Genomic DNA, 16771 nt, shown 5'->3' on the forward strand with positions numbered 1-16771 from the left:
CCTTATACAAGTCAGGGATTCTACTACAGAAAATAATATCAGGGGTATCTCCTAGAAGTAGCCCAAGAGATTTACCTGGGTTCGGAGAACCCTACACCCAAGATCAAAACTGCGTACCTACCATGGGGATAAGATCTTTGGGTCAAGAACACAGACAAATGCTCTAAGCATTGGGCCAGGGCAGGGTGTTTGAACTGGATGAATTAGTGACTGAGGACAGACAAGGCTACTTATCTTTAGGTGCTTTTATTGTTCTTTCTTTCCCTCTCCTCTCTCTCCTCCATTTCTTCCCCCTTCTCCCACTCCCTCCCTCTCTTCCTTTTTCTTTTCTTTTGAGACAGGGTCTCCTGTGGCCTAGGCTGTCCTCAAACTTTGTAGCCAAGGCCAGCCTTGAACTTCTAATCTTGTTGCCTCTACCTCCCAAGTGAGTTGGAGGAGGCTTTGCAGCAGTCAGAGTTCAGTCTGCCATTTCTCTCTCTTGTTCTTATATCATTGTGGTCAGCAACTACAAATCTTACTGAGTAGCCATTATGTGTGGGCATTTAGAGATTAAGAGGAAGGAAGACATTTACTACACAAAAAAGGAGGGAGGGGGGACCAAAGAGCAGTAGTGTTTTACCTTATTTTAAAATACATTTCAGAACCAGTTAAAGCAAATGATCCCATTTCCAATTTATCCTTTATATTCTTGGGGTACAGTTGAAATAGAATTTGTGGGGAGAGATGGTTTTCAGGATGGGGACTCTGTATTAAACCCAGTGAGGAACCTTGAAGATCCAGGAGAACCTCAAGGAAACCTCCCCATAAATCTGAGAAAGTATTCCAGACAGAAGATTCATTTTACCTCAAGTCTTAATCTCTTTTCAGACAACTGTTTATAAAAAATCTCAGATCAACATCTAGCTTTCCAGGGTCAAGATGGAGCACTCTAGAAGACACAGCCAACCCCATGATACATTTTAGGAAGATAGTAAGTCACCTTACAACTGGTTGGCAGGCTTCTATGATATAAAGGTTCAGAATGAATCCATCCATTGCCTTGTTATATTAAAAAATATAACAGAAGTTGAAAAAGAAATAGCAGAAAATGCTAGTTTTTTCCTTTTAGAAAAAGATAAAAATGAGAATGAGAGAAACTTAAGAGACTAGGAAGTAAGACTAGTTGGGTTTGTTCAATTCAGAAGCCGAAAATAACAAAAATAGTTTTTAAAATGATGAGGCTACACAGACCAACACTCGGACAACGAGTGACTGCCAGGTCGATTTCATCATTTCTCTGGTGTGTTCACTTGTTTCTTAATGTGCTCATCTTGCCCATTAAGAATAATTAGCAGCTTTGCTTAGAGATTTTTCTGGCTTCTCACAATGTTTCTCCTCATTTTTTTTTTGTTGTTGTTGACAGTCATTTTTACTTTTTAGATAGTAATTTTTGTATAATATCCTCCAACTGCTGCATAATTTGGGCTTCCAAAAATTTTAAGGAAAAGATGTGCACAGTGGTTTATAAATGAGTTGGTTTTCATTTATATGCATCAATAGTATGTGATTTGGTGAATGAGTTATTCTTACAGAAAGGGGGCACACAAATTCACTCATATTAACCTAACTCAGCAAAACAGATGACAGCCCATGCCCATTGTGAGCTGTTTGCAAATCAAGAACATTAGTATTAAAAGCAGGAAACCCACATTGCCAATTTTAAGGCCTTTGCATGCTTTTTCCTCCTAATTAAAAGAAATTAGATCTACTTACAACAGAAAAAGGCACACAAACATAGAGCGACTGCATCATAAAAACTGAACCCTATCAGGAAAGTCCTAACAGATGAAATAAAACACACAGCCCGTTTTGGTCTGCATCCTGAAAGGACCTACTTTATCTACATTGTAAAGTTGTTCTCCTCCTGCCCTTTGGCACCCCGCTATATTAAACCCATTGTAAAACCCAGCACAATAAAGCACTCTCAGGGCTGAGCTTCTGAGGACCAAATGTTAAAAATCCATTTTCTTGGGAGGGGGCTGTACCAATCATTTCTTTGAAAGGCCGGCAGAGTGAAAGGCAGAATCTGAGATTTCCTTTTTGATTTCAAGAGCTGGCATGGTATCTCTGCTGTTTAAAGCAAAGGTGCAGTAATTAATGACATTAGCCTGGCTTCCCTTCTTTGGAAACTCCATAGTTTAGCTCAATAATAATTTTAGTACAATTAAATTTACATACTGACTCCAGATGCTTCCCATAGTTTGATGATAAAAAAAAAGTTCTAATTGGTTTCTGATGCTATTAAATAAAGTCACCTGCTGGCTTAAAAAAAAAATCTCAGGGTACTGGACCCAATCTGAAAGTTTCTGTGGCCAAAATACCCTTGTCTTGTTTAATATTCCTGGTTTTTCTACCTCCAGAAGAATCATTGTCTGGGGCTGAGCTGGCGCACCTGAGCTTCCCCTTGTTCCATGTTTCCTGACATGAGGAGGAGGAGCTCAGTGAAATGATACAGGCCCAGAACACCTCAGAATAAAGCGAAATGAATGGAATGACAGCAGCTCATCTTCAGGAATATTTTGAAAAACTTGCGACAGTTTCAAGATCATGATTAAAATCCTACATTTAAAAAAGGGAAGCACCTTTTGTGATCTCTTTCCCTGGTGTGAAAGGCCAAGATTGTGATTGGCTGTTTTTCCTTCCTGAATTTTTTTTTTTTTTTTTTTTTGAAGGGCTGTCAGGCAATTAGCTGGGTGGGGCTCTGCAGAGCTCACAGTGTGCTGAGCAGGGTTAGCTAGCATGCTTCCTGTTCCTCCTTCCTCCTGTGTGAGCAGCTGATGGAGCTGCTGTGAATTTTATTTTCGAGAAATTATAGAGCAGAGGAAGAAGAAAAGGAAAGGAAAATGGGTTTTATGTAAGATGCTACAGAAACTCAACACTGCATTTTAGGGCCTGAAATTCAAATAAGGGCCTACATTCCTTTCCATGTCAGCGTAAGGAAAAAAGAAATCCAAAGCAAACAGATCTTCCACTTTTCCTCTCATTTTCTAATGTCTCTTAACTGCCCCAGAGCAAACCAGCTAGACTGTTAAAGTAGCCATAAATTATGCTTGCATTCTTAAAGCACAGTTCCATTTTCACAAACTCTATGTACATATTAGTAAAGTATAATCTAATATAATGGGGTTTGAACTGTAATACCATAGTAGAAAAAAAAAGGGAGATAGCTTTTATAATCCTAAATAAAAGGAGATAATGAAGAAGTGATAGCTGTTTCTAGTGGGGGACCTATGTAACGTATCGACAATAAGCACAGGCACAATTTGACTGGCATTTACAATATCAAACGCATAGAAGTTAGAAGTTAATATGTACGAGCAATGTTGAAGAAGCAAATATTAATTTTAATTTCTTTTGTACTGGAAAATAATAATGAAAATCGAAGAGCAAGAATGCTCAAAAATTATTATGAAATACATTTTCTTATTGCCTTGAAGAGGCACACAAAACCCAGACTCCTTTAGTGAGAAGCGTCTATAGGTACTACGGAAAAGAAGAAGCCCACAAAGTCATCCGTGGTGAATTCATATATTTCTAGTTTTTCTTAATTACTTATCGTGTGTGTACGGGGGAATTCTTTCTTAGTACCCCATGCTGTCTTTCTTTATATCAATTGTTACTTAGCCTGGGGGAAAAAAGAGTGAGCACAACAAACCCGCTTTCTATCTGAATAAGGATACTTCTGATGGCCTTTTCATTCCCATCAGTTAACAGAACTTCTTTGACATCTGCAGAAATAGCAACCTGAAAAAAAAAAAAAAGAGAGAGAGCGCACAGCAAACAATGGCCAAATATGCTTGTCTGTGTGGAAGTGAAGACAGGAGTGACAAGCCTTCAGTATCATGCTTCCTCACCTATTTCTCTGTAACAATCTTCAATCTTTTTTCATTTTATGTCTGCATTATTTTAATCATTCAATCAAATCAGTCAATACTTTTATCATTCCATTTGCGGGAGCCTCTATCTTGCTATCATTCTGTTCGGTAATTGCATTGTGACAGCAGATGATGGTATTCTGAGAGGCTTTCATTTGTGGGCTTCTGTTTATCTAGGAGAACCATCATACAAGGCTGTCACTCTGCCTTTCAGCCTGCTTCTGTCTGACTGCCTGATGCCCTTCATATAACTTTGCATTGCAGGCAGATGGCTTTGTGAGGGTAATTTTTTTGTGAGCTTTGACATGCTCGCACATTGGGCTGTAACCTCGACACATTGTATGAGAGCGACAGGTTTGTCAAATGCCAATCAGTGTAACAATATGCTTTTATTTGTAGAGACATAAAAACTTGTCTAATGCACTGTGCTGCTACATAATATCTCCTGAATACATGACTCAGAACCCAGAGAATGGGGAACGACGTTCCTGAATGGCCAATCTAATTCAAAAGAATCTAATTACTGAGCGCTCTGGATCATGTTTGTTGGTGTAATAATGCAGGCAAAACATTAGCAGCTATCTCATGGTGCTCCAACTGTGATTCGCCAGGCTATTCCTGTATCTTAGCAAATGGGACTATAATCTGAAAAAAAAAATGCATTCGCTATGGCAAAGAAAGACTGTGCGAGGCCTGGAATGTCACAACAAGCGATATTGACTACACTGAGGTAAAATGTTTCTGCTCATCGAGGCAACCATAAAATCAATATGATCCGAAAGTAAGTCAATCTAGAAGGTCTCTCAAGACCCGGCAGCTTGACCGCAGCTGATGCTGTTGACGGTTCTCTGACCCAGCAGTTAGAGGCCCTGGAACATTTTTCCTTTTGTTTCTCCCTCTGAATGGGATTGGAATTGAGAAAAGACCTACCATGAGCCCAGCCAAGCATGTCATGCCACCCCCTAGCTCACACACAGCAAGGTCCCTGAAAGAGAGAAAAGAAATGGTAGAACCCATACAAATGAGATGAAAATGGTCAGAGGGAGATATATGTTACAAGAACAAATTGCCATCTGCAGTAAGACAGCACTACCAGGAAGTTGTGGAGACACGACTGGGCTACCTCATGTCGTTTTGCGTTTTAAAAATAATTATGAAATAGAAAAGTCACAAAGCAGGCAAACCAGTGGGGGTCCCTCATTAGTGTTCACTGCAACATTACCACCGCTGAGCAGAAAAATCTGAGAAGGTTCCTTTTTTCCCCTTGTCAATGGTGCTGTCTTTTAGAACTAAACTAGCTAGAGTAGCGAAAGATAATTGTTAGGAAAGGATAACATTGTTAATCCACATTCATGCCTTCAAAAACAGTTAGACAAGTACACGAAGGACGTATGTGAGTGTGTATGCACTTACAGTCACATACAACACACACAAATATGCAATCCTGATTTTTTTTTTTTCAGTTCTAAAATAGGCTGAAACATTTTGGAAAGCTGAGCCATCCCCATAAAGCACGATTACACAAAGAGCATTTAGCAATTAACACTTAGCTCACAATTGACCCCAACGCAACACAGCGAATAAACAATGCAGGGACATAATATGGTTAAGCCAAGCAGACCCAGGCTGAAGTAATGACTGGGTTCTGGCTCCACGGCTCCCAAGTAAAGTGGCTCAGAGGGAAAGCTGACAGTCTAGTGGGCCATTCTGCACTTACCTTCCCCTTTGTGCCTAAATATCAGCCCTCAACATGTGACATTCTCGCCCTGGCCCACTGCTCGCTGATTGGAGCTCCAGTCAAGCTTAAGCACAGAGAGATGAGCAAATGCCAGAATCCAGGGCGGCCCTGCAGCCCCAATTCAGAACTGCCCTGTTCTTACATTATATGCTTAGACTCTTAACATTGTTTCTTCTTCCCAGCTCAGGAAGTTTATTACCTCAAGAGGAGAAAAAAGGCAAAATTAACAGGGAGAGGGGGAGAAGAAGAAGTCAAGAGAAGACATTCACATCAGGAAATACATTTCATGTGTATTTACTTGTTAAAGCCATTACAGACTGGTTGGTAAATATGGACCTGTAGAGCTTCAAAAAATCTGTAGTATCAACCCAGTCTTGTAAGTACACACTGTTAAAACATACACCATGATTCACAGAATGGCTCGTTACAAAACATGATGGGCCGTTCAGAAAGCATACTGGATGACTTTCAGAAACCAAGAGTTAAAATGAAAAAACAAAATAAAACAAACTCTGTACTTTCTAATTTCACCAAACATCTCCAGGATTTTTAAATGAAGGAAAAATTTCCCCTTCTTTCTTAAGTCCCATCCATGGGTTCATACATAACATATATTAACAGCTGAAATACTTATTTTTGTAGCATGAATCTGTAACCGTAGTTTACATTACACATATACATATTGTCAAGTAAAAAAATACCTTTAAAGCCAGGGCTGGGGTAGCATCTTCAAATAATAACTGTGAGGCATTTATCAAACGTGCGCCAGGGACCTCTTTAGCAGAAGTTTAAAGCATGTGTTTATTGTGAGGATTTTTTTTTTCTTTTGACCTTCACAATCAGGGAGGATTGATTGGAGCTTCACTTTTGTTTCCCCCAAATCAAAGTGAAATAAAATGCCTTGAGTGAAAATCAAAAGCCTTTGACATATAGCAAAAAGCTTGCTGTGCAATATTAGTACCCAAAGGCAATGCAGATCTCTTTTTGGAAGCAACATGTGTTCATGGGGAACTCTTTTCCTTTCTTTCTCTTTCTTACAACAATTTAGTTTGAAGAATGGAAAGTGGGCTATTTTTAATATGCAGATTCAATATCCCTGACAGGCTAAACAAATATCTAAGTGCAGCTCTGTACCTGAATATATTCCTGTGCTTGAGGCAGTAGTAAGCCAGAACCTCTTCAGATGGCCAGATGCCTGGAAAACACAAGAGGGTAGATGTTGGGATAATAAAGTCTTTCTGTTACAGACTGGCTTTTAAAATGAAGGCTCGGTGCAAGCTATTTTCAGCTCAAATCAAACTTACATAGTAGTTACTTGTCATGTGCCGGACCATATGAGTTTCACTTGCTGTTGTTTTATCATGGTCAGATTTATAACCCTTTCTCCCCAGGGTGATAGGAAAACAGCCTAAATAAACTTTGCTAAATTTCAATCACAACAGAAGAGTAAAACCAATATCAAACCAAAATTACAGATATCCAAAGTTAAATGTGGATGGATTTCAAGTGGATCTTAATCTTCTATAAGATTAATAAGCCTAAGTCAAAGGCCTGCTACATATGCAGTTCCTGGTAGGCCAAAAAAACCAACAACAACAAAATCACTTTCAGAGCAAATAAAACCCCCGCGGTCTCTCTGTCTTCCATACCTTTTCATATTAATGTTTTACAATACCCACAATTCCTTCCTTTTTTGAATTAAAAGACCAAATGGGAGTATAAAATTAAGAGAGTTCCATTTCACCAACTTTGGCATATCTTTAACAGTAATCCTATACACAAAATTGCATGGATGGGCATTTTCTGAAATCATCACCTATAAATTTGCTTAGTTCAGGAATGGATATGAATTGCTTTATGGCAGACATGCTGGAAGCCACACTTACTTGTGGTTGTCACAGGATGGGAGGTCATGTGTGCTTTTAATTTTCTCTATACTTTTTTGTATTTTTCAAGATGAGCCTGTAACACTTTGATAATTAGAATAAATCATAACCTCATGAAAGTTATGTTTTTCTCCAAGGGATCAACCGCAGCCATCAGCCGAGGCCTCCCAGGCATCCTTCTTGTGTGAAGCTAAGGAAGTCACATAGCCCTGGGAAAGAGTAGTCATGTCTCAGCACTCGACACTCTGCTGATGGGCTTCGGTGCAAAGTTGAAACACACTGAAAAGAGACTTGATTCCCCTCTGCCCACCCCACCCCACTTGGATCTCCTAGCTTGAAGAGTAAGAAATTCAAATATTTCAGAGAAGAGGATGGGAACGAAATGAAAATAACCCTAGAGAATGAATGGTTGACTCTATGACTAGGAAGAGGAGAAGAGGGGACACCATAGAGCACGTGCTACAGGAAAGCCAAGACAGGTGAGCTCACCACTCAACCTCCCTAGCATTGCTGGGAAAAGATAAAGAAAATCAGTAAGGAGTGTTTAGAAACATGGAGTGAAGGCTGGAGAGTGTAGCACTTGGAGCCTCAGGTACTTTGGAACCAGACTCTGGGCTCTGGTCCCTGCTCTGCCATTTCCCAGCTGAGAGACTTTGGATAGGTTACTTAACCTCTCTGTGCCTCAGGCTTCTTATCTGTAAAATATAGTAATTGCATTATCAACTTCATAGGATTGATGTGAGGATCAAATGAGTAAAATGCACACAATGTGCTTGAACAGTTCCTAACTCATAATAAACTCAAAGAAAAAGAAAGTTGATATTATCTCAGTCTGTGTTCTCTCTCTCTCTCTCTCTCTCTCTCTCTCTCTCTCTCTCTCCTCTCTCTCCCCCTCTCTCTCTCCCCTCTCTCTCCTCACTCTCTCACCTGTTTTTGTTTTTGTTTTGGTAGGTCTCGCTATATAGTCCTGGCCAGCCTGAAACTTGAAATATAGACCAACCGGCCTCAAATTCACAGAGATCCCCCGCCCCTGCCTCCAGAGTGCTGAGATTAAAAGTTTGTGCCACTGATTCCAGCAGATCTTGGCTTTTTAAAAACCATTTCTTCCCCCCTAGTTTCCAGATACCTTTATTGTTTCTCACATGGTTTGCTATTATATTATTATTTTCAATCTATGAATTATGTTATCTACTAAGAACTGTGCCACCACCCCAGCTCCTTTTAAACAAACAAAAAACATCTTTTTTGAGACTGTTTCACAATGTAGTCCTGGCTGGACTGGAACTTGCTATGTAAACCAGGCTGGCCTTGAATTCACAGCAATCTGCTTGCCTCTACCTCCTGCGTGCTGGCATTAGAAGTGTGTGCCACCATGCCCTACTGTGTTATTCTTTTGAAACTGGGGGAGGGTTAGAAGAGATGAGGAGTGAATATGTGTGGAAAACAATTATCCTGAAAGCCAAAACAGATAGAGAACCATTTTTAACCTGTTCCTACTCTTGAGTTTTGGCAGGACCCCAAAGTCCTAATAACTTGCACACCTGCACATAAAAAGAGCTCTATAAAAACCAAAGTATATAATAAAATTGTCTGAAGGAAGAGCCCAAGACAGTGTTCTCACCAACTGGATATAATCACCACCAGAATGAATTTCTTTATGCCCTGAGTACATGGCTGTGAGGTTTTTTAAAAAAAGTAATGATAGGGGAAGGGTGTTTAACTAAAACTTAAGCCTTGACTAAGTATAAAATGTAACTTCTAAAATGTATACTTTTCAAATCTTTTTTTTTCCAAAAAATTATAGACTGATTTTTAAAAACCAAATTAAATACAAAGTAGAGGAAAAATCACTTAAATTTCTACCATTAGGAATATAATCATTATTAGCATTTTAGCCATCATTCTAAAAGTCTTTCTAGTGATAAAAGCATCTCACCCAGCATTTTCTTCTGGTTCCAAGTATTTAGGCTAAGGGACACTGAATCTATACCTAACTGTCCTGTGTGAAATTTGTACCACGTTACATCCCCAATGTTTCTGGGTTATCAAGATGGCTTAGTGGGTAAAGTGCTTGGTGCACAAAATTGATGACCTGAGTTTGATTCCTGGAATCCGTAAAGATGGAAGTCGAGAACTGACTCTACAAAATTGTCCTCTGGCCTCCGCACCTGTGCTGTGGTATGCTCTCCCTGACCCCCACCATACACACACAATGATAATTTTTTTTAAAGAATGTTTGTGGGGCTGGAGAGATGGCTCAGTGGTTAAGAGTACTGACTGCTCTTGCAGAAGACCCAAGTTCGATTCCCAGCACCCACATGGCAGCTAACAACTTTCCTTAACTCCAGTTCCAGAGACCCGATGCCCTCTTCTGAACTCACAGCATTGCACGACATGAGTGCACTTGTATACATACAGGCAATACACTCATACACATAAAATAAAAATAATAAATAAAACATTTTAAAAAACTACCCATATGCCTATAGTAAAAATTTAAAAATTAAAATTAAAAAAATGTTTCTTCAAAGTCTTACCAAGACAGGGGTTTCTCAATCTATTTTATTTTAATTATTTATTTTATTAGCATATAATGTGTTTCCCTACAGCATTTTCAAACATATATACAATGTGTTTTTATCAAGCTGACCCTCTATCACCCTCTCTTACTCTGCTTTCTATGACTCCTGATCACCTTCTTCTCACCAAATCCCTCATCCACTTTCACATTTTATTTTATTTTATTTTATTTATGTACTTAGCACTTTGACCACTAATGAGCCTAATACAGTTACCACTGCCCACTGTAGAAAGGAGCTTCTCTGACCAAAGTCGATGGTGGCACTAACCTATGAGTATAAGCATTCTTATTTAGAAAGCACTTTGATGGGCACATCATGTCCATTTATCAAAACAGTAACAGTAGCTCCCCAGTAGGGCCTACGATTTCCCTAGCCATGAGCTTTTAACCAAGGTAGAGTACCAGATAGGGATCCCCTCCTGAGAAGTGGGCCTCATATCTCATCAGAGAGCAGTTGGTTACCCGTGTTCCTGACTTGCCACTATTGACCATTAAGCATTTCTTTCTTTTTTTTAAAGACACAATCCCTAGTGCTTTCTCAAAAAAAAAAAAATAATAATAAAGGGGCTGGAGAGATGATTCAGTGGTTAAGAGCACTGGCTGCTCTTTCAGAGGACCCAGGTTCGATTCCTAACACCCACATGGCAATAACTGTCTGTAACTCCAGTTCCATGAGATTTGATGCCCTCTTCTGACCTCTGCAGGTATTGCATGGCATGGGTGCATGTACACACATGCAGGCAATACACTCATATACATAAAATAAAAACAATAAAAATATTTTTAAAAATAAAAAAATCAATGTGTATGAGCATTTTGCCTGCATGGATGTAAGTGTACCACATGCGTGCAATACCAGGAGAGGCCAGAATAGGGTGTCAGATTCCCTGGAACTGGAGTTATGGATGGTTGTTAGCTGCCATGTGGGTGCTGGGAACCGAACCCAGGTCTTCTGAAAGATCAGCCAGTGCTCTGATTCACTGAGCCAGCTCTCCAGCCCCCAGTGGGCACTTCTTGTGCTGCTGGTCAGTACTGTAGCATGCCGAGTAAGATCATGGATGAGAGTTCTCTCCTAGCAGCCTGCACAGTACCCTCAGCACTGTGAGAGCTAGCTAGCAGGGACAAGGCATCCATCGCCCTCCAAATTGATTTCTGTATGTTCTACAACCAAAGCATGTGGATGTCTTCAACAATAAGGTCTTATCTAGTTGCAGGCAACCAATAGCCATGACAAGTGTCGATTTTATTTTAAGCAATCTTTCTTAAAAACTAAAACATGATATATCACATCCACTAGAATGGCTATCATTAAAAAGTCAGAAAATGGCAAGTGTTGGTGAGGATATGGGAAAACTGGAACTTGCATGCACTGCTGGTAGAAATGCAAAATGATATACTTTTGCCAAAACTCTGTAGCACTTCCTCTGAAAGTTAAATAGTTTAATCTGGATTATGATATGACCCAGAAATTACATCCCTAGAAAAAGTGAAATTAAGCCCATACAAAATCATGTATAGAAATACTTATAGCAGCATTATTCATAATAGCCAAAAGGTAGAAACAATCAAAATTTCCACCAACTAATGACTGCAGTGCTAATACATGCTACATGACCAGAACATGAAAACATATTAAGTGAAGGAAGCCAGTTACAAAGGGTCATATGTTGTATGTTTACATCTCTATGAAATGCACAGATAGGTATGTCCAGAAAAACAAGTGCAGCATGGTGGTTGCCTAAGGCTAGAGGGTATCTAGGTGTTAATGAGATGTGACTACCTATGTACTCTTCTGTCAATGGGAAGATGTTCTAAAATTGATTGTGGCACCGATTACACAACTCTGTGAATATACTGAAAACCACTAGATGAATTTATATCCTAGAATACCTTGATAGAGCTATTTTTAAAAGATTTATTCTTATTTTCAAATTACATGTATGTGTGAGTGTGTTTGTGTGGGGATATGTGCACATGAGTGCAGGTGCTCTCCAAGGCCAGAGGCCTCAGATGCCCTTGGCATGGAATTACAGGCAGTTATGAGCTGCTTGATGTGAGTGCTGGGAATTGAACTCAGGTCCTCTGCAAGAGCAGTATACACTCAACTGCTGAGCCATCTCTCTAGCTCCTAAGACTTATTTTTAACAAGCTTACCCATTTTTAAAAAAATTTAGTGTATGTGTGCATGCATGTGAGTGTGTATCTGCTGATGTGCATGTGCCATGTTGCATGATGACAAGCATGTGGAGGTTGGAGGACAACTTTCAGTACTGTAATCTCTCTCTCTACTTTGTTGAGGCAGGGTCTATTTTATTTCTGCTGCTGTGCTAAGTATTCCAAACTAGCTGGTCTATGAGCTTCTGGTGATTCTCCTGTCTTCACCTCCCATCTCACCGTAGGAGTGCTAGGATTGCAGATGCCTGCCACTGCATTCAGCTGCTTTTTTTTTTTTTAATTTATGTGTATGAGTGTTATGCCTGCATGTAGGTAAGTACACCCGTGTCATGCAATGCCCGTGGAGGACAGAAGAGGCTGTTGGATCCCTTGGAACTGGGGTTACAGACAGTTGTTAGCTGCCATGTGGGTGCTGGGATTTGAACCCAGGTCTTCTACAAGAACAGTGAGTGTTCTTAACTGCTGAGCCATCTCTCCAGCTCCATGCATTCAGCTTTTTATTAAAAATTTTTTATTTGTTTATTTTAATTTTATATGTATGGGTGTTTTGCTTACATGTAGGTAAGTGCACCTGTGTCATGCAATGGCCACAGAGGTCAGGACCCACTACAGTTGGAGTTATGGACAGTTGCAGCTGCCATGTGGCTGCTGGGAACCAAACTGGGGTCCTCTGCAAGAGCAGCCAGTGCTCTTAACTGCTGAGCCATCTCTCCAGCCCCTCATTCAGCTTTTTAGATGGGTTCTCACTGAGCCATCTCCCTGACCTCTCCCATTCTTATTTGTGGAAATATGGCAGTGTTTAAAAACAATTTTCTTTTAAAGAAGTTGTATGTACACATAGTTTAAAGAGCCATTGAGTTCTGTTACAATAGTTAAAGGGAATACTAGTCTCTCCTTGGTTTTCTCCAGAAGCTAAGACTTTGCACTCTTTTAATTGGTCCTCTGGTAATTGCTTCCATGTTTCTACACAATGAATTTGTTTTACTACTTTTTGGCTTTTCAGTTTCAAGAAAAATCGACTGATCCTACAATAGAAAGTAAACATTTTTTTGTTTTTATCTCTCCTGCTCTTCCCACATCCAATATATCTTGCTTCCTTATCCCCCCACCATCTGCCTGAGGTCATATGATCATCACACTTACACATTAAAATTTTTTTAGATTTATTTACTTTTATTTTATGTATATGAATGTCATGCCTGCATGTGTGTAAGTGTACCTATGTCGTGCAGTGCCTGCAGAGGACAGAAGAGGGTGTCAGATCCCCTGGAACTGGAGTTAGCTGCCATATGGGTACTGGAATTTGAACGTGGGTCTTCTGTAAGAACAGTCAGTGCTCCTAACCGCTGAGCCATCTCTCCAGTCTCTACACTTACACATTTTAACTTGGGTAAGACAACTTCTTGCTGTTGGTTTTAGTATGGTGATGAAGTAAAACTGAGTTATGTAGTAAATTATGATTACTTTTCCCTCATGCAGGTATTTTTGTTTTCTCCAAAATTTATAATTACCTTTTATTTTATCATTTGCTAGGATTTGTATTCGGTCTCAAACTCCAGCTGCCAATTCATCCTCAGATCATTCATCTTCATCAGGTGCTCTACCAGCCCCAGGAGCACAGTGTCTTTGAGCACCTTTGGTCTGTTATAGTCTGGACTAAATGCCTTCTGCTTGGTGCTCAGCTAGACCCCAGCTTCACCATCAGCTCACACTTCCCTCTGCCCTTCTGTCTTGGGTTTCTCATTCTATCTTTGGCCTCCTTTGTTTTAACTTACTCCTTCATTTTAGTGCAATTCATCCTAACAGTTTCTTGGAAAAAGGTGCACAGTAGGTAAATGGGAACTTACAAGACTTAGTGGGTAATTTCAGTCTAGAAACTCTATGCTCTTAAGTTCTTGAAAACCTTCTTGTCAGGTTCCACTGATTAGTTCCTTATTTTCATATTTCTTTGTCCTCTTTATTTTAATTCTTTTATTATTTGGATGTTAAATCTCTTTTACTTTTCTTATTTCTTTCCTGCTTTCCAGCATTATTATTTTCTACTTTCCTGGAAGTTTCCTCAACTTTTTCTTCCAACTTTTTTTAAAAAAAATTATTTGTTTGTATTTTATGTGTATGAGTGTTTTGCCTGCATGTAAGAATACCATGTGTGTGTAATGCCCATGGAGGCCAGAAGGTGTTAGAGTCCCTGAAGCTGGAGTTAGAGACAGTTGCTAGCCACCATGTGGGTACTGGGAGCTGAACTTGGGTCCTCTGCAAGAGGAGCCAGCGCTCTTAACCACTAAGCATCTCTCCAGCCCCTCTTCCAATTTTTAATTATTCTTTTCATTTAGTCTATTATTGTTGATGGTGACTCTCAATATTTTGTCTTTAGAGCATCATATTCCTGTTATATGAATGTAATATTTTCTTAATTACTTGAAAATATTAAATTTTTTCTTATCTTTCTATGGTCTGGATTCTGCAAACTTCTCCTTTCCTGTTTATTGGTTTTGGTATCTGTGACATCAAAAACTTTCTTCAGATATCTGGTAATTGATTTCTCACTAAATGGAAATGTAGGATGATAACATGCTGATTGAAAGTCTGGAGAAACCCGAATGTGCAGGGGAGTTGGGGTGAACTTACAATGTGTGGGGGACTTGGGGTGAAGGGCTCAGCATTCACTCGATATAAATTCACTTAATCTTTCCAGCCTACTTTTGATATGCTTTTCTGCAGGTCCTCTGAGCCCCCAATTTAACTCTCTCCAAAGAATAAACCTCTTCCTCCTAAATACATAGGACCTCTTCCTGATTCCGTTGGATAGAGGAAAACAACATTGTCCCGAAGCCTGGAATGAGGCTCTAACTGCTTCAGCGCCTTCACGGTATCCTTATTTGGTCTCTTTCAACATCTGCTTTTACAATTCCCTGGTTCTACCAATTTAGTTTAATTTAGTTTTAGTTTTTATTTATATGGATGTGCGTGTGTGTCTATGCACATGTATGTCACATGTGTATGGATGTCTGAGGAGTCCAGAAGAGGATGTCAGATCCCATGGAGCTTGAGTTACAGGTAGTTATGAGTTCCCTAACTTGGGTGCTAGTAACCAAAGTCAGGTTCTCTGGAAGAGCAGCATACACTCTTAACTACTAAGCCATCTTTCCAGCCCCTTTAAAGACTTCATTTTAATGAATTATTCAATCTCCAAGTTTATCTGAAAGCCAGAAATACATAATCTTTTGCATATAACTTTGTAGGGTAGTGCTAGCATCTCAAACACACAATAACTCTTCTCATCTCCCCCAGTTCGAATACTTTAAGCTCAATGTGGTAGGGTTTTCTCTGCTGGAAGAATAGCAACTCACAGGGCTTCATGGAACAGAGAAGCACCAGAAACACAATGACAGTAAGTTTCAGAAGAGCACACAAGCCAAGAACAGTAGTAACAATGTCCCCAGATTTTAGTATTACAGGAATATTGCAGGGATTTATTAATCAGTTATAGGCATTGCTGCTATATTCCTGTCATCAACCACCAAGGGAGAGCAGTGCCCGAAGTGGCATTTAGAGTAGCGAAATTATCGATCTGAAAATGCATCACAAAACATTTTAATTAACAGTTTATTCTAGATAACTTGGTCTCTAAAGCACATCACGAATTAAGACAGTCCCTTAAATATTACGCAGAGATCTGTGGTTTCTTATTCCTTGGTGGTTTACATATGAGCAAAATGAGTTGATTTCTTAGGAGTAAGGGCCTCCTTCATCTGTGGAGAATCCATAAAAGCATTAGCAAAACGAGAGAATTTTCAAAATATTTATTTGCTTGTTTATTTGTTTAAGACCCCGGTAGTCTAAGCTGGTCTAGAACTTACTTTGTAGCCCAGGCTGGCCTTACATTTGTAGCAATCCTCCTGTTTCAGCCTCCCAACTGTTGGTATTAGGTGGGAGTCACTACCACCCAGCTACAATGCTATTTTGAAAAATGTCTCAGAATCTTATACTAGTCTTTGATTTCTGTGTTCATGTGAGTTTATCACATTTTCTTTCCAACAAAGGCTTGTTTCTCTACACATGTTTCTATAAGAACTGTGCTTGTTGATTGTGCTATACCTGAGACAGCCTATAGCCAGACAACAGTACAATATGAAAAACAAAAAACAAACAAACAAAAAACCCAGCTGTCTATGTAGCTAGGTGTCACTGAAAGGGAAAACTGGCTATGGGGATACATTTTAAATGCTTAATTTTTTGTTCATTCTTAATGAAGTAGCTAGTTTAGAATCATTTTAAATGCCAAGCATTGTGGTCAATCTGGAAACAAACATATCCATTATTGAGTTGAAGGTTGAACAAATCCTAAAATTAAGTGACATGAGTACCCAGCGAGGCATGGGGCCTTCTAGATCACTTCCATCTGAGAGCCTTTTGCTTCTCCATAGTTACTGTTAGAGGGAAGTCCTAAGGCTTTGACAGACAGCATCCAACCAAG

At 39.5% G+C, this 16771-nt stretch overlaps 1 protein-coding gene across 1 annotated transcript in view; it reads right to left on the reverse strand.

Annotated features, from left to right (window-relative positions):
* Camkmt (calmodulin-lysine N-methyltransferase) overlaps nucleotides 1-16771 on the reverse strand; it is a 465839-nt gene that overhangs the window by 73331 nt on the left and 375737 nt on the right. Inside the window, exons 4-6 of the mRNA XM_008823074.2 lie at nucleotides 6787-6847; nucleotides 4845-4899; nucleotides 3720-3783 (exon numbers count right to left, since the gene is read on the reverse strand). Of these exons, the coding sequence (XP_008821296.1) occupies nucleotides 3720-3783; nucleotides 4845-4899; nucleotides 6787-6847 (180 nt within the window). The remainder of the gene's footprint in view (nucleotides 1-3719; nucleotides 3784-4844; nucleotides 4900-6786; nucleotides 6848-16771) is intronic.

Source organism: Nannospalax galili, unplaced genomic scaffold, assembly GCF_000622305.1.
Source record: "Nannospalax galili isolate Female #2095 unplaced genomic scaffold, S.galili_v1.0 scaffold286, whole genome shotgun sequence".
Taxonomy (NCBI): Eukaryota; Metazoa; Chordata; class Mammalia; order Rodentia; family Spalacidae; genus Nannospalax; species Nannospalax galili.